Raw genomic sequence first — 16,644 nt, forward strand, 5'->3', positions numbered from 1 at the left:
AGAAAACCTGAATAAAACTGAGGCATCCTTAAAGGCTGAAGAATTGAAAAAAAACAAAGAGAAACTGTATTTGGAAACCTTAGGATTTCACTGGTATTTCTCTACTTCTAAGTAGTGTGGAGAAAAGGAAAAATAATTAGCCTTGACAGTGCTTGAAATGAAGATATTTGAAAACTAGGGAAAGATCCCTGTCTGCTGAAGGAGGCTCTGCCAACAGCAAGTATATACTGCAGCTCTTTGCAAAGCCTTGCTTTTCATAACTTTCCAAATCCATCCTGTCTTCAAAGGACTGGCCTCCCTTGACTTCCCATTTACCTTGCATGCCAGTATCAATTTCCTTCTGCTCAAGAGGCTGATAAAGTGCTTGAGAACTAAACAGTTCCATGCTGCCCTTCCTCAGGAAGCTGTATGTTGTCTCTTTATGGTAGTCTCCTGTTTTTTCAGGAACAGGATGTGTGGTTTCTTCCTCAAAGGAGCCGTACTTTGTAATTTCATTAGCTTCATGTGCTAGAAATCTCTTTCTCTCTTCTTCCTGCTTCTTTGATGATCTTTTGCTTTCGAGCACTTCCATCGAGGGCTGCCACTGCTCTGACTTCTGTGAGCGTTTTCCTGAAGAGTCTGAGACCTCTGCTGAGGTGTGGAATCTCAGATCAGCTCTAGCAGCAGCGCTCACGCTTCCATCGCTAGCTGGCTTCATGTGCAGGTCTCCAGCGTGCAATGGCGCAAGGACAGATGCCATTGTCGAAACGGACGTCGCAACTGAAGGTGACAGGGGAATAATCTTCCCACTTTCATTTTGTACCTACGAGCAAAACAAACCCCAACTTTTAAGTTTTTTAATCATTGATTCCTAAAAACAGTCCCCACCTGAAGAGCTGATGTGAGTGCCCTATAAATGCAGGCTGGAAATAGATAACAGAGAGCAGCAATGCCTCCAGAACCTGGCTGCAGATGGATTGTTCCACCCAGGGAAGAAGTGACTGCATGTGAACAGCAACATCTTTAGTACCAAAGGGCGCATGTGTAGCATGCGGCACAAGGCTGTGTCAGGGCTCCGTGGGAAGGCTGATACTGGCACGGTGCTGCACAGCACTGGGGAAGGAAATTAGTACAGGTTCCAGACACCGGATGACATGCCATGTGTGCAGGCTAATCAACTCTGCATCTCAGCAAGACTAATTAGCTTTGGCACAGCTTTGCTCTGATACAGTCATGCAGCTTCCAGCTCTGGAGCTAGCTCAGCGCCAGAGAGAGACCCTGCTCTGTGCCATCCTATGCAGGGCAGACATTCCTGACACTTCTGCCCCATAAATCACCCTCACACAGAACTGATAGTCAAAGATATTTCTTTTTTCTAATATAAACATTGGCTATCATGGACATGAAGGAGCTGAGATTGTTTAGCCTGGAGAAGAGGAGGCTCAGGGGAGACCTTATTGCTCTCTACAACTACCTGAAAGGAGGTTGTAGCCAGGAGGGGGTTGGTCTCTTCTCCCAGGCAACCAGCACCAGAAAAAGAGGACACAGCCTCAAGCTGCACCAGGGGAAGTTTAGGCTCGAGGTGAGGAGAAAGTTCTTCACAGAGAGAGTTGTTAGCCATTGGAATGTGTTGTCCAGCGAGGTGATGAAGTCACCATCCCTGGAGGTGTTCAAAAGGGGATTGGACGTGGCATTTGGTGCCATGGTTTAGTAGTCATGAGGTCTTGGGTGACAGGTTGGACTTGATGAACTTTGAGGTCTCTTCCAACCTTACTGATTCTATGATCTCTGAGCAAAGTACTTGCATGTAAGCAGCATGTTTAAAAACCCTCCAAATTTGCTTTGCTGGCCTCACAGGGGAACAATTTCTTGTTTCTACTCTTCTAAAACAATAATTTTATAAAGTTCTCCTAGAGAGAGTTAAGATGCAAAATTTTTCTGAAATATAGAGTTTGGCTTTGTCTTCTCCAAAGAGGAGAAAAGCTATGAAAGAGACTGACATGTTCTCACACAGATCAGGAGAGGGTTTTTTGTTGTTTTCCTAAACTGCAGGGCTAGTGAACAGCATGCAAAAGAAATAGACAAAATCATACCAGGAGGAGGAAATCAACCAGAACTTGGAATATGCATGCAAATCCATAAAGCATGGACAACACAGTCATTCATTAAACAAATTGGGAAGCAAAGAATATTATGTTAGCTCAAAGATTCCAAAAGAAAAAGAAAATAGTTACCAGTTTATTCTTTTTCCATTGCATCTATCAGAAGTAAAAATTTAGAGGAGATCAGCAAAGGGATTTCAGCTTTAAGTACAAGACATAAATATCTGCTATTTTGTGTTTTGATAATGTAACCTCCAGCAATCTATTTTGATGCCCTTTTTTGGTTTCTTCCTAGAAAGCCTTTAACTGCACCTCAAAATGTCCCAACACTCCAGATGAAGAGTTCTCTCTATGCTCCCATTAACTGGTAGAGTCAACTCTAGTTTCTTTTGCTAGGCTGAGAAAGAGATGACAAAATGCGCTTCCTCTGCACTTCCATGCTTGAAGAGCAAGTTCGCCTTGTAGTAATCTGACAAACTAATGTGACTGTCACATCTCTCCCATCTGCTTCACCCATTTCTGCTGCTCACCTTCTTGGCCCCCAAATAAGTTAGTGAAAGGATCATTAAGGATGCCTTAATGGCTGTGCCAGCGGTTGGCATGTGGAAAATGACTGGAAAGAGGACTGTGTAAGGCCTGGAAAGCTTGCTAAAAGAAATTCGTCAAACACGAAGTAGTAGTAGTAAAGTAGGCATAAAGTACAATAATATATCTGTACAGCTTTGCACCAACATGGTTAGAGAAATCCTGTCTTCTCACTGTTCTGTTGTAGTATGGAAAATACATAAGCATGTAGGAAGAGAAGGGTAGGAACTTCCTAATGCTCAGATTGATCCAAATCCCTACAAATATGACATGCATAGGATTTGTGTTTCACTGTTGAAGTGATGCCTTCCAAAGCTGTAATACTAAGGAACTAATGTTTGTGCTGTTCTGAACATCAGCTCTGAAAGACCACTGCTGGGCCATGCTATGATCCAACCTCCCATCCTTTGCAGTTCCAATTATATGAAGGCTTCTCAAACAGGAAATCCAATTCTACAACACATGCTAAACAATTTTATTTCGACCATGACTTTCTGAATTTCAAAAGGATTTTGCTTTTAGGGGAAAAATAAAATCATTAAAAAGATAACAACAAAACCACCACCAACAAAAATAATCAATGCCTCCACTTGGAAAAAGATGTCAGAATATGTCCTGACTAATAATGGAAATACAGAGTGCTTTCAGGAAAGAGTCTGAAAGTTACAGATGACAAAGCCCCAAACTTCCCTGAAAACACATGTAAAGCATGATGAGGATGTTTACTTTTAGAAGACAGGTAATATTCTACTGGAAAAGGCTGACACTGTGGAAGTTACAGCATGCACTAAGCAGAAAGATGACACACTCTTGAACTGGTTAAAAAAGAAAAGCACACCAATGAAGCTGAACATTGCAGAGGATGTTGTTCCTCGGTGTCAGAAGCCTACTTCCTGACAAGCTTTTTCCTGTGGATCTATCACAACTGCAGTGTACAGCTCAGAGCAAAGAAGAGGCCAGCTGCTGCAGCACCTTACACTGCAGCTGTTTTCTCCAGTAAAAAGAAACAAGAGCAAAGGAGCTGAGATGGCACTTACCTGCTCAACTTCTCCAAGAGTGACTGGCTGAGTCTGGTAACGAGCATTCATTCTCCTGTGCCTAATGTCTCCTCTGCTCCTTGTGGAGATGGCCCTGGATACTGGCTGAGACAGCTTGTTAAACAAAGCCATCTTTTCTGCCAAACTTAAGGTAGAAGAATCGGGTTCATCAGACTGATCTTGCCCCATTGCCTCTTTGGCTGCTCTTATCTCCTCCTTAGCTAAAATTTTTTGGTGTGCTGATGCCTGCAAGCTGAGCAAACAGAACTGGGAATGAGTTTCAAAGAAGCCATTAGGAAGTTTTCAAAATCTCAACCTGACAGAAGCAGAAGAGCTGCGCATGAAGCATCATAGCCCACGCAATACAGCAGCCTGAGTGGTTACGCAGTGGTTCAACATTGGCATGATGAATTCTAATCCAACAGCTGAAGATTTAAAGAAAAGTTAACTTTTCATTCACAAATTAATGTGATTAGGACACAACTGTTTGGTTGTTTTGGTTTTTTGTTTTTTTTTAAAGGGGAATTCAAAATTGAAGAAAGATTTTGTGGCCCAATCTCTTTATACAGAATACAGAAGAGACATTTAAGATGCCTGCTGTAGGGCAAACAGGTCCAAGAGTGCAATTTCCATCAAATTCAGTTTGATTAGAAGCAATTTTTGGAGCATACACGGTAAAAACATTTAAAAGCCAGATTTACACTCCAAGTTAGTATTGCTTTTAGGTTGGCATCAACTGTAATGCCTTTTCTAAATTGTAGGGGAAGAGAATTTGGACTGGCTTTTGTTTTGAGTTACCTGGGGTAACCCAACAAAACACCACAAATTGCTTTGCAGATGTACTCCATTGATTTTTGAAGACTCTCTGACCAATGCTGAAGGCAGAAGCATTTGTTCATTAAAGCTGTAACTGCATTTGTCTCTACAATAATACATTGTATTCAGCTCTACAATAATATCTTCTGCCACATTTATGGCATTAGTAGTATCTCTTTTTGTTTAATCTTACAGTGGTCTTTGCTAAAATTCCCTCATTCAAACCAGGCAAACAGTATTCTGCATCTTTACCTATAGGTGGTGCAATTTCTGTTCTTTCCTTTTAATTTTGCAAGTTAAAAAAGAAACAAATATATGTAGAGACAGACAAAGACAATATGTTCTGCTTGTGAAATCAAGCACCCAGGGCTGATATTTTCGTCTCAAGATGACATAACTGTATATACACATAAAAAAAAAAAAGTACAAGAGCAGAGAAGGTTCTGCTAGGTTTGTTCACATGCAAATTTTGTCTTTCACAAAGAAGAAGAATGTGCTTCTGGAACAGGTTAAGTGTGGTTAGAAAGGTCCTGAAAACAGCTGCTGGACAAAACAAAACAAAAGCTGCTTTCTTTTTTAATCATGCAAACATAAATGACATTGACAAATGTTTTAAATATTCTGACTTGACACATTGAAAAGGCATTCAATACTTTAAAGATGCATCTGCTATTGAGGAATCTTGTGCTCCATGTAACATGCACATTTATCCCCCCCAGTACCTGATAGGTTGTACAGTGCTCTTAACTACAGTGGGACTAGGTACTCTTGTCACTACTGTGTGGGTATTCACAGAACGTGAAGCAGGGGTAGATTCACTTTAAAGAATTGCCAAGGAGGGAAAATTCACAGGGAGAGAGAGAAGAAAAAAGCATTAAGAAAAGCAATACATTAAGTGTTAACTACAGAAAAGACCAAAACCAAACCAAAACAGAAAAAAATACAAACAGCAATGGTTTTTAGTTACACGAGTTATCTGCTGCGACCTTGGCAAAGTCACTTCAAACACGTTGGAAGAACTGAAAACATCAAGCAGCAAACAGCTTGGCTCTTGAAGCTACTCATTATCCATAACATGGCTATCTTTTAGTAGAATATCTATTCACCTTTGTTTAATTTTCCCCCAAAATTTTTCTGAGGAAAATGTCATGAGGTATGACCAGAGCACAAGGTGCAAGGAACGCATTTCCAAGAAGTACATTTGAGACTTCAGATTGCAAAAGACTTTCCCCAGGACAAATACAAGCCAGAAGAAATTGTGCAGATTTCCCTTGGAGCAAAGAATTCTTTCATCTGAGTTACAAACCAATGCTATGATTAATCCCATTTACCTCATCTACAGGTTCATAAACTTTCTGCCAAATTACAGTTCATACAAGTTATGCTTTACTAGTCCCTCTTGCTTCTAGAAAGGAATTTCATCAGAGTTTCCCCCATGGCTCTCATGGAAGTTGGCCCTTAACAATAAATGATTTCCTTGATCCAGAGCTGTAAACACCACATATATGGGGGCTTAACTCCAGACTGAAAAGCAGGAACCAAAGGTAGAGCAAAGGTGTAGAAGACTTACGTGGCTGCAATGACCACTTCCTCACTGGTAATGGGCTGCGTGTGTGATCTATCCTGCAAACGTCGCAGCCTTCTCTCTACTGCTGAACTTCTTGTAGGTGGTTTAGGAATATTTTTCATTTCAAATGATTTTTCCATTTCCTGAGAGGACATATATGTCAGAATTAAAACTGTGAAAGGAAAGTTCTATACCAGAACTTTCTTTTCTGCTTTCTTGCATACAATGCAGTAAGTTTCCTGCATCACAGAATTAGACGCTGAAATAGACCTCTGAGATCACCAAGTCCAGCCTATGACCTAACAACTAGACCGTGTCACTAAGTGCCACATCCAATCTTTCCTTAAACACTTCCAGTTATAAGTAGGATGTAACTGCATAGCAGGTGTCACAGAGTTAAAGCTAACTATACATCTCTCTAAAGCATGCTCTTAAAGAAGGTTTTAGAGCAACAGGTCTACTGTGTAGCTAAGCAAGACAAAGTAAAAGAAAAATTTCCGTAGCTTGGACTTGGTTAACTGCATTACATTTCCTTCTAATACCATCTGGGTTCTTCAGCATGTGGTATATAAAATGTTTAACTCAGCCTCCTATTCAGCAAATGCAATACTTACTCTAAAAAGCAGCCTCTTTGCAGCTACGCTCAGTTTGGCTCGGTCATCCAATTTTTCTTCATCTACACAAAAAGAAAAAGAAGGCTGAATGTATTGAACCAAGCAAATACTATGTGTAAGTTTTGGGGGGTTTACTACACTTCTCAAAAATGACATTTTACTACAACAAGGAATTCCAACAGCAGAGCAAGTGGCTACTACTCCCTTTTCACAAAAGGCTTCTTGTGAACTGAATTTTATAAGCTTTTAATTACATGTATTTCACCAGAGGAAAAGTCTTAACAAGATCTGAGAACCAAAGAAATGTCTTCAGGACAGTTCATGTGCTATCCAAACAATCCTTTATGAATAATCACACTTACTAAATTAGTCTATAATACAGACTAAGATATTAATTAGACTGAAAGACTGCCTTAAGTGTTAGAACTCACCCTGCTGTATAGAACACCTATTTTCTACTAGTTGACCATGACCTGGTCTCTCCTGGAAGCTGGTTATTCTGATTACCACTCTGTGTCCCCATTTTTCAGAGGCTCAACTGGTATCCTTAGGAGTTGAAACCAGCATCCTCCAGATCCAAAAGGCAGCATCTCAAAGCTGCAGAGAGTATCAGCTTTCAAATAGCATAAGGCATTAAATCTAAATTTAGCTGCTCATGAGATTACCTACTTAATTTGTGCCAGACTTGCCGAGAGTGACAAGAGGGGAAAAGAAGCAAGAGGGCAACTGAATTAGATAATAACCAGTCTCTTGCAACTGCCTTAGCTAGCAAACACATTGCCATTATCAGTTTCACAATACAGTAAAGGGGGGGGTTAGTTATTAGTCCTATACCAAGGACTAAAATGTGGTTTTTTTCCTTCCACCTAATTTATTGTCTAAACAGTAAAAAAAACCTCACACAAATCTAAGTTGAAAGGTGTCAAGGTATTCCCCTCTTTGCCACCTATATGAAGTTTGGTACCCACAGACAGACTTTTGGACTTAAATAAATTTGAAATCAAATCTGTAGGAGATAGGGCCCAAATGGAAGTGGCACTTCAAACATAACATAGGTAATGATAGCAATTTTCAAGTGGACTTTGTTTGCATTATCAAATAGACCTTCAGTTAAAACATTTGCTCCCATCTCTTTGTTAGGAAAGAGTAACCTACCGTCAGCAGTTGGTATTTCGGCACTCAGAATTGACCTAGTGAAAAAAATCATCAGACAGAAAGAAGTTAGTTAGAAACAAGGCATCAAAAATTTAAACTCAAACTCCAGCTGAAGCAGCAGGATCTCAAGTGTCTTACAGAGCGAGAAAACTTTATCTGTGTTCAAGTTTCAACAAGTTTCCACTTGGACATCCTTTAATAAAGCAGTAAGGCAAGCAATGGCAGCCAAACTTCAATACAGTAAAGCAAAATGATTTCCAGTTCATCTTGCAGATGACAGAAGTCTAAGATTTGCTGCCTGATCCTTTAAACTATATATAGCTTTGGTTGTTTGCACAAAAAAAAAAAAGTAAATGATAAAGCAGACTAGGTGGAAAGGAAACTTTATATGAAACCAAAGACATTTATCATTAGACAGAACCAGACAGCTCCAATACTTTAGGACGATTCTCTATTCACCTTTTTTACACTGGGAGGATCTGCAACAAATTGGTTTTGCTGGCAGTGTTCTGGGTTTTATTTTATAAGATGCTACAACAAATACTTGATTGCTTTTAAAGAGAAACAACCTCACACAATATTTGTGCTGATAAATTAACAAAGTCTCTTCGCACACTCCTTCACGTTTACCTGCACCAGAATGCTACACAGAGCCAGGTAAGTGCCTACCTATCTGTCTCCTTTCGTTCTGCTGATGTTATAGGTTGGGTTTTAAATCTCTCAGAAGTCTTTCTATTTTCACCAGGAGTAAAATAGCGCCTCGGCTTTCGTGGCCCTCTGTCACGGTCACCATTGGCAGACAAAGTGCTACCTGCCGTTGACATCTCAAACCGAGATTCGCTTTTAAACCGCACGATAGAAAGCGCATAGAAAAGAAAATAGAAGAGAGAAGTAAAGCACAGAGGTAAGCATCTCAACAATTCACCAGAGACCACTCTGCATGCTCCTCGGGTGACATGCGCCGATGTACACATTCCAGCTACCCCACATCGCAACTTGCACCAGCAAGCAGAAGCACAAAAGCGGGATTCAAACCATCTCAGCCTCCAGTACACACTGGTGAGAGCTAAGCCGTGTGCTTTAAGTGCAGAACACAACTGCTGTTGAGTGTGTGTAATTATTTTTTTTGCCAAGGACGTGCAAGTTTCACACAAAAACACATCTGAAATGTCACCTACAGTTCTGTTTTCTTGTTGGCTTTAGCAGTCTCCAGAAAGACATTACGGAGCTGGGCAACAGAGACTTTTGTGTCAACCATTCCAATCTCACCGTTTGGTGCATTTGCATCTGGACTCTCCTTACTTTTAAAAGGTTCTAGCTTAGGAGCCACAGTATAGTCAGACATCGAACGAGTCAGGACTTTGTGCTTTGTTGTTGACACTTTCCAAACAGGAGGCTTTGCCTTGGCAGGCTGCGATACAGACCCGCTCTGTATGTACATAACAGCTTCGCTCCTCTCTATGTTCTCAGGGGTCTTTAACTGCTGCTCAGGAGCCTGCCTCTTATTGCACTCCAGCTCTCTATGAACTTCTGAGTTAACTTTCAGTTTGCTTGTGAAAGAGGAACTCCCCACAGGGGTATCCATCTCTCCTCCAAAGAGGCCTTCATGGTTCTTCCCTTGCTTGCGAATCTCAGATGGCAGAATCGGTCTTCTGCCTTTGGAAGCCTGTTCACCCTCCAAGGAATCTTCATCAGGCTTTTCTCCATATCCAAGTGCCTCTTTCTTTTCACTCTCTGGTGCAGTGGCTGCTGAGGATTTTAATAGGCCAACACCGTCTGGTAGGAGGAGGCTGCCAACAGAGATGTTTGCTGGTTCTTCTGTTGCCATCAGCTGAGCCGTATGAGCAGTGCCAGCAGGCTGAACATAGCCATGTATCGGTTGTCGGACTGAGCTGACAGGCTGATTTATGACCCTATCAAAGGCAGACGTTTCTGTCTGAAGAGGCATGTAGTGGGCTGGCACTGGATGGGATTTTCTCTGAGATACTGTGTCTGTGACAAGTTCAGGGCTTCCACGAGCACTTTCCTCTTTCACCAGTTTCTCTCTAACTTTTACTCTTTAAGAAAGAAAAAGGATTGAAGCTGTGAACAGCAATACCCAATCTGGGGAGGAACACAGACACCTACTGTGGGTACAGACAGCAACATCAGACTAAAACAGAAAGCAGTCAATAGGCAGAAGAAAGCAATCTCATGATGCAACCCCTTCCTCCCCTCCACACCTTAACAGTAGCACTGCTCAAAAACATTCAAGTGATTCACAGGCCCTTGAACATGCACGACTCCTGAGAAGGTAACTGAGCAAGCTCTGATAGCCCGCAGCATGTTCCTGCAAGATCACAACTGCATCTGTCAAATAGCACATACTCATAGCCTCAAACAAAAAAGATGACCAAAATGGCTTTTTCAATTGTCAAAGTGTTTGGCTCAGCCTGAAATTGCAAATTCCATTGACAATTGTGTATTTAGCCACGTTTTTGAAGATGCCTGAGCATTGGGCAGCTTATGCCATACCAAGATAGTGTTGCATTGGGCAAAGGGATGAAGAAAGACATTGGTATCTTCACCTAGACCTTCAGATGCTTTCCCAGAGACTTTTTCATTTGTGCTTTTCTGTATCATGTAAGACATCTAAGATGTAACACATAGTGTAACCTGCTTCAGTAAGTGACAGGAAAAACAAAAATTGATAGATGTTGAAAGGCCAAGCCTTAAAGCATAAAGCACAGCTATGGCATAGCTGTTGCTCTTCAGAGGGCTAGCAGGGAACAAAAAGATAAAAAACCAAACCAAACCAAACCCAAACCCAAACCACTTGAAGCAGGCATTCTCTTTCAAAACATTCCATTACATTCTAACATGCAAAACTTACAGGAATGTTCCAAATAATTACCTTACTTCAGTGTATTTTCTAGAAACACCTCTAGACTTGTGCAACACCCATGCAGGACAGAGCTGCACTCTGCCTTCAGACCCTTAACGCAGCTGCATCAGGGGAAGGCAAGCGCTGGCAGCCGGAAACAGCCTTTGCTCTCTGACTACAACTATACGTAAGCTCTCCAGCAGTTTTACAGCCTCCTGGGGTGTTTGGACAGCTTACAGGGTGAGTGTTTGTAAATATCACATACACAGAATACAAAATGAAAGCCCTGTGTTTCCTCTCCCCCTCCCATACAGCTATAAAAAGTAACTTTAATTCTGAGGAAGGAGAGAAACTCAATAGAGGATAGCTCTTTATCTGGAAGTGAGCAATCCAGCTCAATGTGCAATTCCAGGCTTGCTACCAACAGGCATTTTGGAGTTTGCCTTATTAAAAGCATAATATTTAGAGGGGGGAGGGGGGATAAATTTACAAAGGCAAATGAATATCTGAGAGAATAATTCAGGATCTCCAATGTTATCTGAAACACCAGCCTCTCTGAATTTGTTTTTTTTCTCTGAGGACTTACCAGGGAAGCTTCTCAAAGTTACTTAAGCACACAAAGTGTATTCAGTCTGAAAAAGGTGGTTCTGTAAACCCCATGTCCCAAGCATTCTGCAGAACATCCACACTAATGTTAGTATTGGGTTATATGAATTACTTTAATCAGGAACACGGAAAAGAGCCTTCCTGCGATGCTTCTCATGGCGGGCTGCCTCTGGCTGTTACCAAACTGGGAGAAAGCAGCTGCTCGTGGCTCTGATCAGGATGTTTACTTTACAATATACATTTTTTTTCACTTCTCTTGTACCACCTCCTTTGGACTTCTAGGCATTAATTGCGGGGAATGGAAAGGTCGATTGGTGTGTGGTATAAAAATTTGCCGGTTTGCAGCGCAAAAAAGTGGGATAAAAGAAGAGGTTACAAAAATATTCCTGGAAGCCAGAATGATACTAACTCTGGAAGAAGCTAGGGGCATTTGTACTTCTTCAACAAAATACCAGTTGGTGCTAAGTTACAGTAAGAGCAGGTGCTTCAGAAAAGATCCAACAGCTGTTTATTCACAAGAAACAATTTCTAACTTGCTGCTGTTAAAGGAGAATTAAAGGCAAGGGTTAAATGAAGACAGAGTAAAGGGGAAGAACAGGGAGGTTTTGTACACTGATGTTAGCCACACAGCTATGTTTTATGATACCTGGAGGGCCAGCTGATAAGTGAAGGTGTGTCCCCTTCCGAATCTTTCTGAAGAAACCACTCAGGTTTTGCTTTCCCTGCACTACTACAGAAAACAGAACTGGAGGTAATTTTTGAGATCTCAACACATGCTTCCATTGTTCCTCCCAGTTTTCCCTCCCCACCGCTTTTCACGGTTTTCTAATTACTCACTTACAGAGAACTGTTCATGGCAATAAAAGCACAACACATTCATCGCATTGAAAGGTGATAACTGTGAAACAAACTACCACATTAACTCCAAAACCATCTAAAAGAGTGTTCAGGGCATTAAGTAGTCTGCAAAAGCTACTTTACCAAGTGTATGTTGTCCACAATTTGGGAAGGGAAGGTAACAACAAACTTACTTTTTGCCATTTGCCACTGCAGGTCACTTTGAAGGGTTTATATAAGAACACCTGGAAAAGTTACTAAACCCATTTATTTAATTGATAATAATGTGGTTTAAAGTGATATGAGCTGCTGGTCCCAAAATCCAGTAGTAAGATGAATTTAATGAAGTCAGGAGTGGCTATATCACACACACCCCCACCCCCTCTCCTTTTGTAGCCCTGTAGCACAAAAGCTTCAGAAATGTAAACCCAGTTAGCTCAAGTAAAACATGTTGTGTCACTGGGTGTGACACAAGTAAAACACATCTCACTGGGTGACAGGGGAAGGGAAAAGCTTAAAAACCCAGAATCATTCTCAGTTTGATCTTGTCTCAACTTTATTCTGCTTCTATCTGGGAGCTGAAAGCACAGAAAGAAACAAGAGCACTGCAAGAAAGTGTCTGCAGATAATTTCTCAGATACTTTGCTGAAGTCTACCTTCATCTGCAGTCCCTGAACAAGGGCAGACCACATCAAATACTTTCAGCTTTGCAAGCACAGATTGTCTGGCCACATTAATGTTTCCAAACTCCCTAGAGGTGATACACATCCAAGGCTGCTTTCTACCGCCTATAGCAACTGAAAGAATCCTCATACTGCAGCAGGATGAAAATCCCAAATTAAGCTCCAGGTCACCTGCTTCATTTTTTTTTCCTTTTAGTAAAAATGGTTGAAAAAGGTCAAATCAAAACTGTTCTTAAGGTAAGTGCATTTACTGCAAATCATTTAAAATTTGAGAACTCACCTAGAGTGGTCATCTAATCCAAATCAAGCTCATAAAGTCACACATTGACTCTTAAAACACCTTTTGTTTTGCCAGAGGTTTTTGAATTCCTGAAGGTGCTGATGAAATAAGAGGTTAAAAACCTTGCACAGGAGCAGACCTGGTAGCTGGAACTGCTTTGAAGCAAGCAAACTTCCTTCTCATCTCTTCATGTGTACTTTGGCACATTTTTATAGTGGGCATGGCCCAGGCAGCAATCACTTGTACTTGATCATTCATTCTTTGAAGACAGCAGTCAGAAGAACACAAGCCATGTTCTGAATTTAATAAGCCACTTCAGCAGACAAATGCAGACAATGTCAAATGATACCTTCTCAGCACTTTGTTGTCTTCTCAGTGGTAGATAGCAGGATTAATTATTAAATCTTCTCAAGACTGAAGGCACTAAGCTTTCATATGTATTCCAAACCAAACTGCATTTACTTTCCAATTTGCAATCAGAAAATTTAAACAAAAATCATTTTGCAACCTATATAATATGGAACTGACTTACAAACTTCATGAGACCTCACCTGGAACACTGTGTCCAGTTCTGATGCCCCCAGCAGAAGAGGGACATGAAACTGCTGGAGTGGGTCAAGAGGAGGGCCATAAAAATGATCAGTGGGCTGGAGAACTTCCCCTATAGGGACAGGCTGAAGGAGTTGGGGCTGTTTAGCCTGGAGAAGAGAAGGCTCTGGGGAGACCTTAGAGCAGCCTTCCAGTACCTGAAGGGGGGCTACAAAAAGCCAGGAAGGGACATTTTCCAAGGGCTTGTAGTGACAGGGTGAGAAGGAATGGATTGAAACTTGAAGAGGTGATATTTAGATGGCATATTATGAAGAAATTCTTTATAGTGAGGGTGGTGAGACACTGGACCAGGTTGCCCAGGGAGGTCATAGAAGCCCCTTTCCTGGAGGTATTCAAGGCCAGGCTGTATCAGAAGCCTTGAGCAACCTGGACTAATGGAAGGTGTCCCTGCCCATGGCAGGGGGGTTGGAACTGGATGATCTTTAAGGTCCCTTCCAACCTAACCCATTCTATGAATTTATGAAGACAGCAGCCAGCTGGAAAACTGGTTCGCTTGGGCAGATGGCCTCCTAGCAAACTACCACACAGTGACTGTAGCCAGACTGCATGGAAACATGCAATGACTTCTTCACCATTCAAAACCAGAGATATTGGGAGAGGTTATTCTTAAATCTGAATATCATACCAGTGAGCATGCACTGGAAGTTGTCAGAGGTACTAAAATGAAGGATGGGCTCCAGGCAACTTCACCTTTAAAATACCACCTGCTGCCTACATGTGTATCCAGACAATGGATAACAGGCAGCATTGCTTAGTGTGATGCAGATGTATTTACAGTTGAGTTCTCATTACAGTTTACATCATTTTTAGCTGCAACATTTAAGTTTTTTGCAGTTGTTCTTTTCCTTTGATGCACCTACCTAGCAATAAAAAACATTACACTTAAGAGAAGAAGATCATCCTCTTCAAAAAAATTCTTTGCCATGTTTTGCTTTCAGTCACCAAAACACTCTGACAGCATGGTTTTACCCTACAGTATGAAACCACAATGTGAAATGAGTGCAAATTTGTCAGACCTGAAGCAATTTTGCACACCATGAGGGAGGCTTTGCTTCCCAAATTCAGCATGGAATTTTAACTGTCCCCTCTGCCCCTTCACACACATCACTCTCATATCATCTGAAAGATTAACTATCACAGTTCAAAAGGGGCTTTTATATTTTCACAGCAGGAAAACAAAATCAGCTCTTATTTCAACTGACCCAAGACACTTTTCAGCTCTTAACTCTTGAGAATATTTTATATTGGCAGAAGCCATCATGAAGCTATTCAAATCCACTCTGAGAAACAATTTGCCTTTACTTGGAAACTCCCACCCAAACAATTACAGGATACAGGGGACAAAAAAAATAAAAGGCTTGCTCTAACAGGTTATGGGGAAAAAATAGTAAAAAAGGCAGCAGATTTAGAACCCTAACTGCTTCAATTCCTAGTCTGTATAAATATCTTAAACATCAGTTATTCCACTCCCCCTCCCCCCACCCAAGGGCCTAATTTTAGCAGTAATTCTATAAATACAAAGTGAAACCAAGGACATATCTAATCACAGAAATAGATACCCACTTCCTTGTATCAGAAAGGCTCTGTGATTCGGCCCTACCAGTTCAGCCTGAGACAGCTAAAGCCACTAAACACATTCTCCAAGGGCAATAAATATTGTCCTACATACTGCAGCCATTGCTGCAGAAGCTGGTTTAAGATAAAGGAATCTACTGCATAAACAAACAAATCACAACGGTGCTTACCTTTGTCTGATGTTACTGTGCAAGGGCTGGTCATTCTGCAAATGGGTTGGTGAGGCTGCCCGCTTGGGTGAAGAAAGGGACTCTCTGGGGGGTTGCTTTGGTGATATTGGCACTTCGGTACAGGAGGAAGATTCTCGTCCAGAAAGTGAAAGGGAGACAGAACTATCCAAGGTTGCTGAGGGGTCAGATGCCTGTCTAATAGCACTGTCATCATCTGCTTTTCTAACACTCTTCTCATTTGAAAGGTCTTCTTTATCTGGAACACCATCTTTTTCATGGCTGGAGTACTCTTTGGATTCAGAAATCACACTCTTTGACTCCTTCGTCTCAGTTCTGGACAAATACAGGGAGCCAGAGTCTTTGTTCTGATCATCTTGCCTTTCACTTTTCACTCCCTTCCTTTCTACACCGTCGTGATCTCTCCTTGCCCGTGTGTATCTGGATGAGTAGTCAGAATCCAAGTCAGAATCCAGGGATAATCCGTACTTCTCTGCCAGCTGGCGCCGCCTCTCTGCCTTGTACCTCGCTATTCTTTCTGCTTTTGACTCTAGCTCCTGGACATCCATGTTTCCTGTGCTATAGGAGGGCTCTGTGTTACCTCCTGTGATTTCTGTTCGGTATCTGGATGATCTGGGTTGTTTTTCTACAGAAGAATCTGAAGTTTCCTCCTCTTCATTTGATCTTCCTGTCAAAAATACAACACACATGAGGAAGTCCATCCCAAAACCTCAAGTACCCTGCCCACCACTCACAAGCAAGGGAACTAAAAACTTCCCATTTGTTACAAACAAAGTGTAGCAGTGACTGCACACTGGACATTTGTATTTTTGCACTTAGGTCTTCAAAAGCACACAAGAAAAGATTAAGAAATAAAGGCAACAAAGTTGGTGAGGGGGCCCTATGAGGAGAGACTGAGGGAGCTGGGGTTGCTTAGCCTGGAGAAGAGGAGGCTCAGGGGTCACCTTATTGCTCTCTACAACTACCTTAAGGGAGGGTGTAGGCAGGTGGAGGTTGGTCTCTTCTCCCACGCAACCAGCACCAGAACAAGGGGACACAGTCTCAAGCTGTGCCAGGGGAGGTTTAGGCTGGAGGTTAGGAAGAAGTTCTACACAGAGAGAGTGATTGCCCATTGGAATGGGCTGCCTGGGGAGGTGGTGGAGTCACCA

At 41.7% G+C, this 16,644-nt stretch overlaps 1 protein-coding gene across 14 annotated transcripts in view; it reads right to left on the reverse strand.

Annotated features, from left to right (window-relative positions):
• The window catches only part of SVIL (supervillin), a 137,191-nt gene that overhangs the window by 42,292 nt on the left and 78,255 nt on the right, over nucleotides 1–16,644 (reverse strand). For 7 of the 14 annotated variants that reach the window (XM_054171445.1, XM_054171444.1, XM_054171446.1 and 4 more), the window contains 10 exons: nucleotides 15,479–16,163; nucleotides 11,971–12,054; nucleotides 9,034–9,912; nucleotides 8,525–8,695; nucleotides 7,856–7,890; nucleotides 6,701–6,762; nucleotides 6,090–6,229; nucleotides 5,242–5,337; nucleotides 3,704–3,956; nucleotides 316–802 (listed from right to left, as the gene is read on the reverse strand). In XM_054171445.1, coding sequence (XP_054027420.1) covers nucleotides 316–802; nucleotides 3,704–3,956; nucleotides 5,242–5,337; nucleotides 6,090–6,229; nucleotides 6,701–6,762; nucleotides 7,856–7,890; nucleotides 8,525–8,695; nucleotides 9,034–9,912; nucleotides 11,971–12,054; nucleotides 15,479–16,163 — 2,892 coding nt within the window. The remainder of the gene's footprint in view (nucleotides 1–315; nucleotides 803–3,703; nucleotides 3,957–5,241; nucleotides 5,338–6,089; nucleotides 6,230–6,700; nucleotides 6,763–7,855; nucleotides 7,891–8,524; nucleotides 8,696–9,033; nucleotides 9,913–11,970; nucleotides 12,055–15,478; nucleotides 16,164–16,644) is intronic. The other 7 variants (XM_054171452.1, XM_054171441.1, XM_054171451.1 and 4 more) reach the window with 5 other exon arrangements.

Source organism: Dryobates pubescens, chromosome 21, assembly GCF_014839835.1.
Source record: "Dryobates pubescens isolate bDryPub1 chromosome 21, bDryPub1.pri, whole genome shotgun sequence".
Classification (NCBI taxonomy): Eukaryota; Metazoa; Chordata; class Aves; order Piciformes; family Picidae; genus Dryobates; species Dryobates pubescens.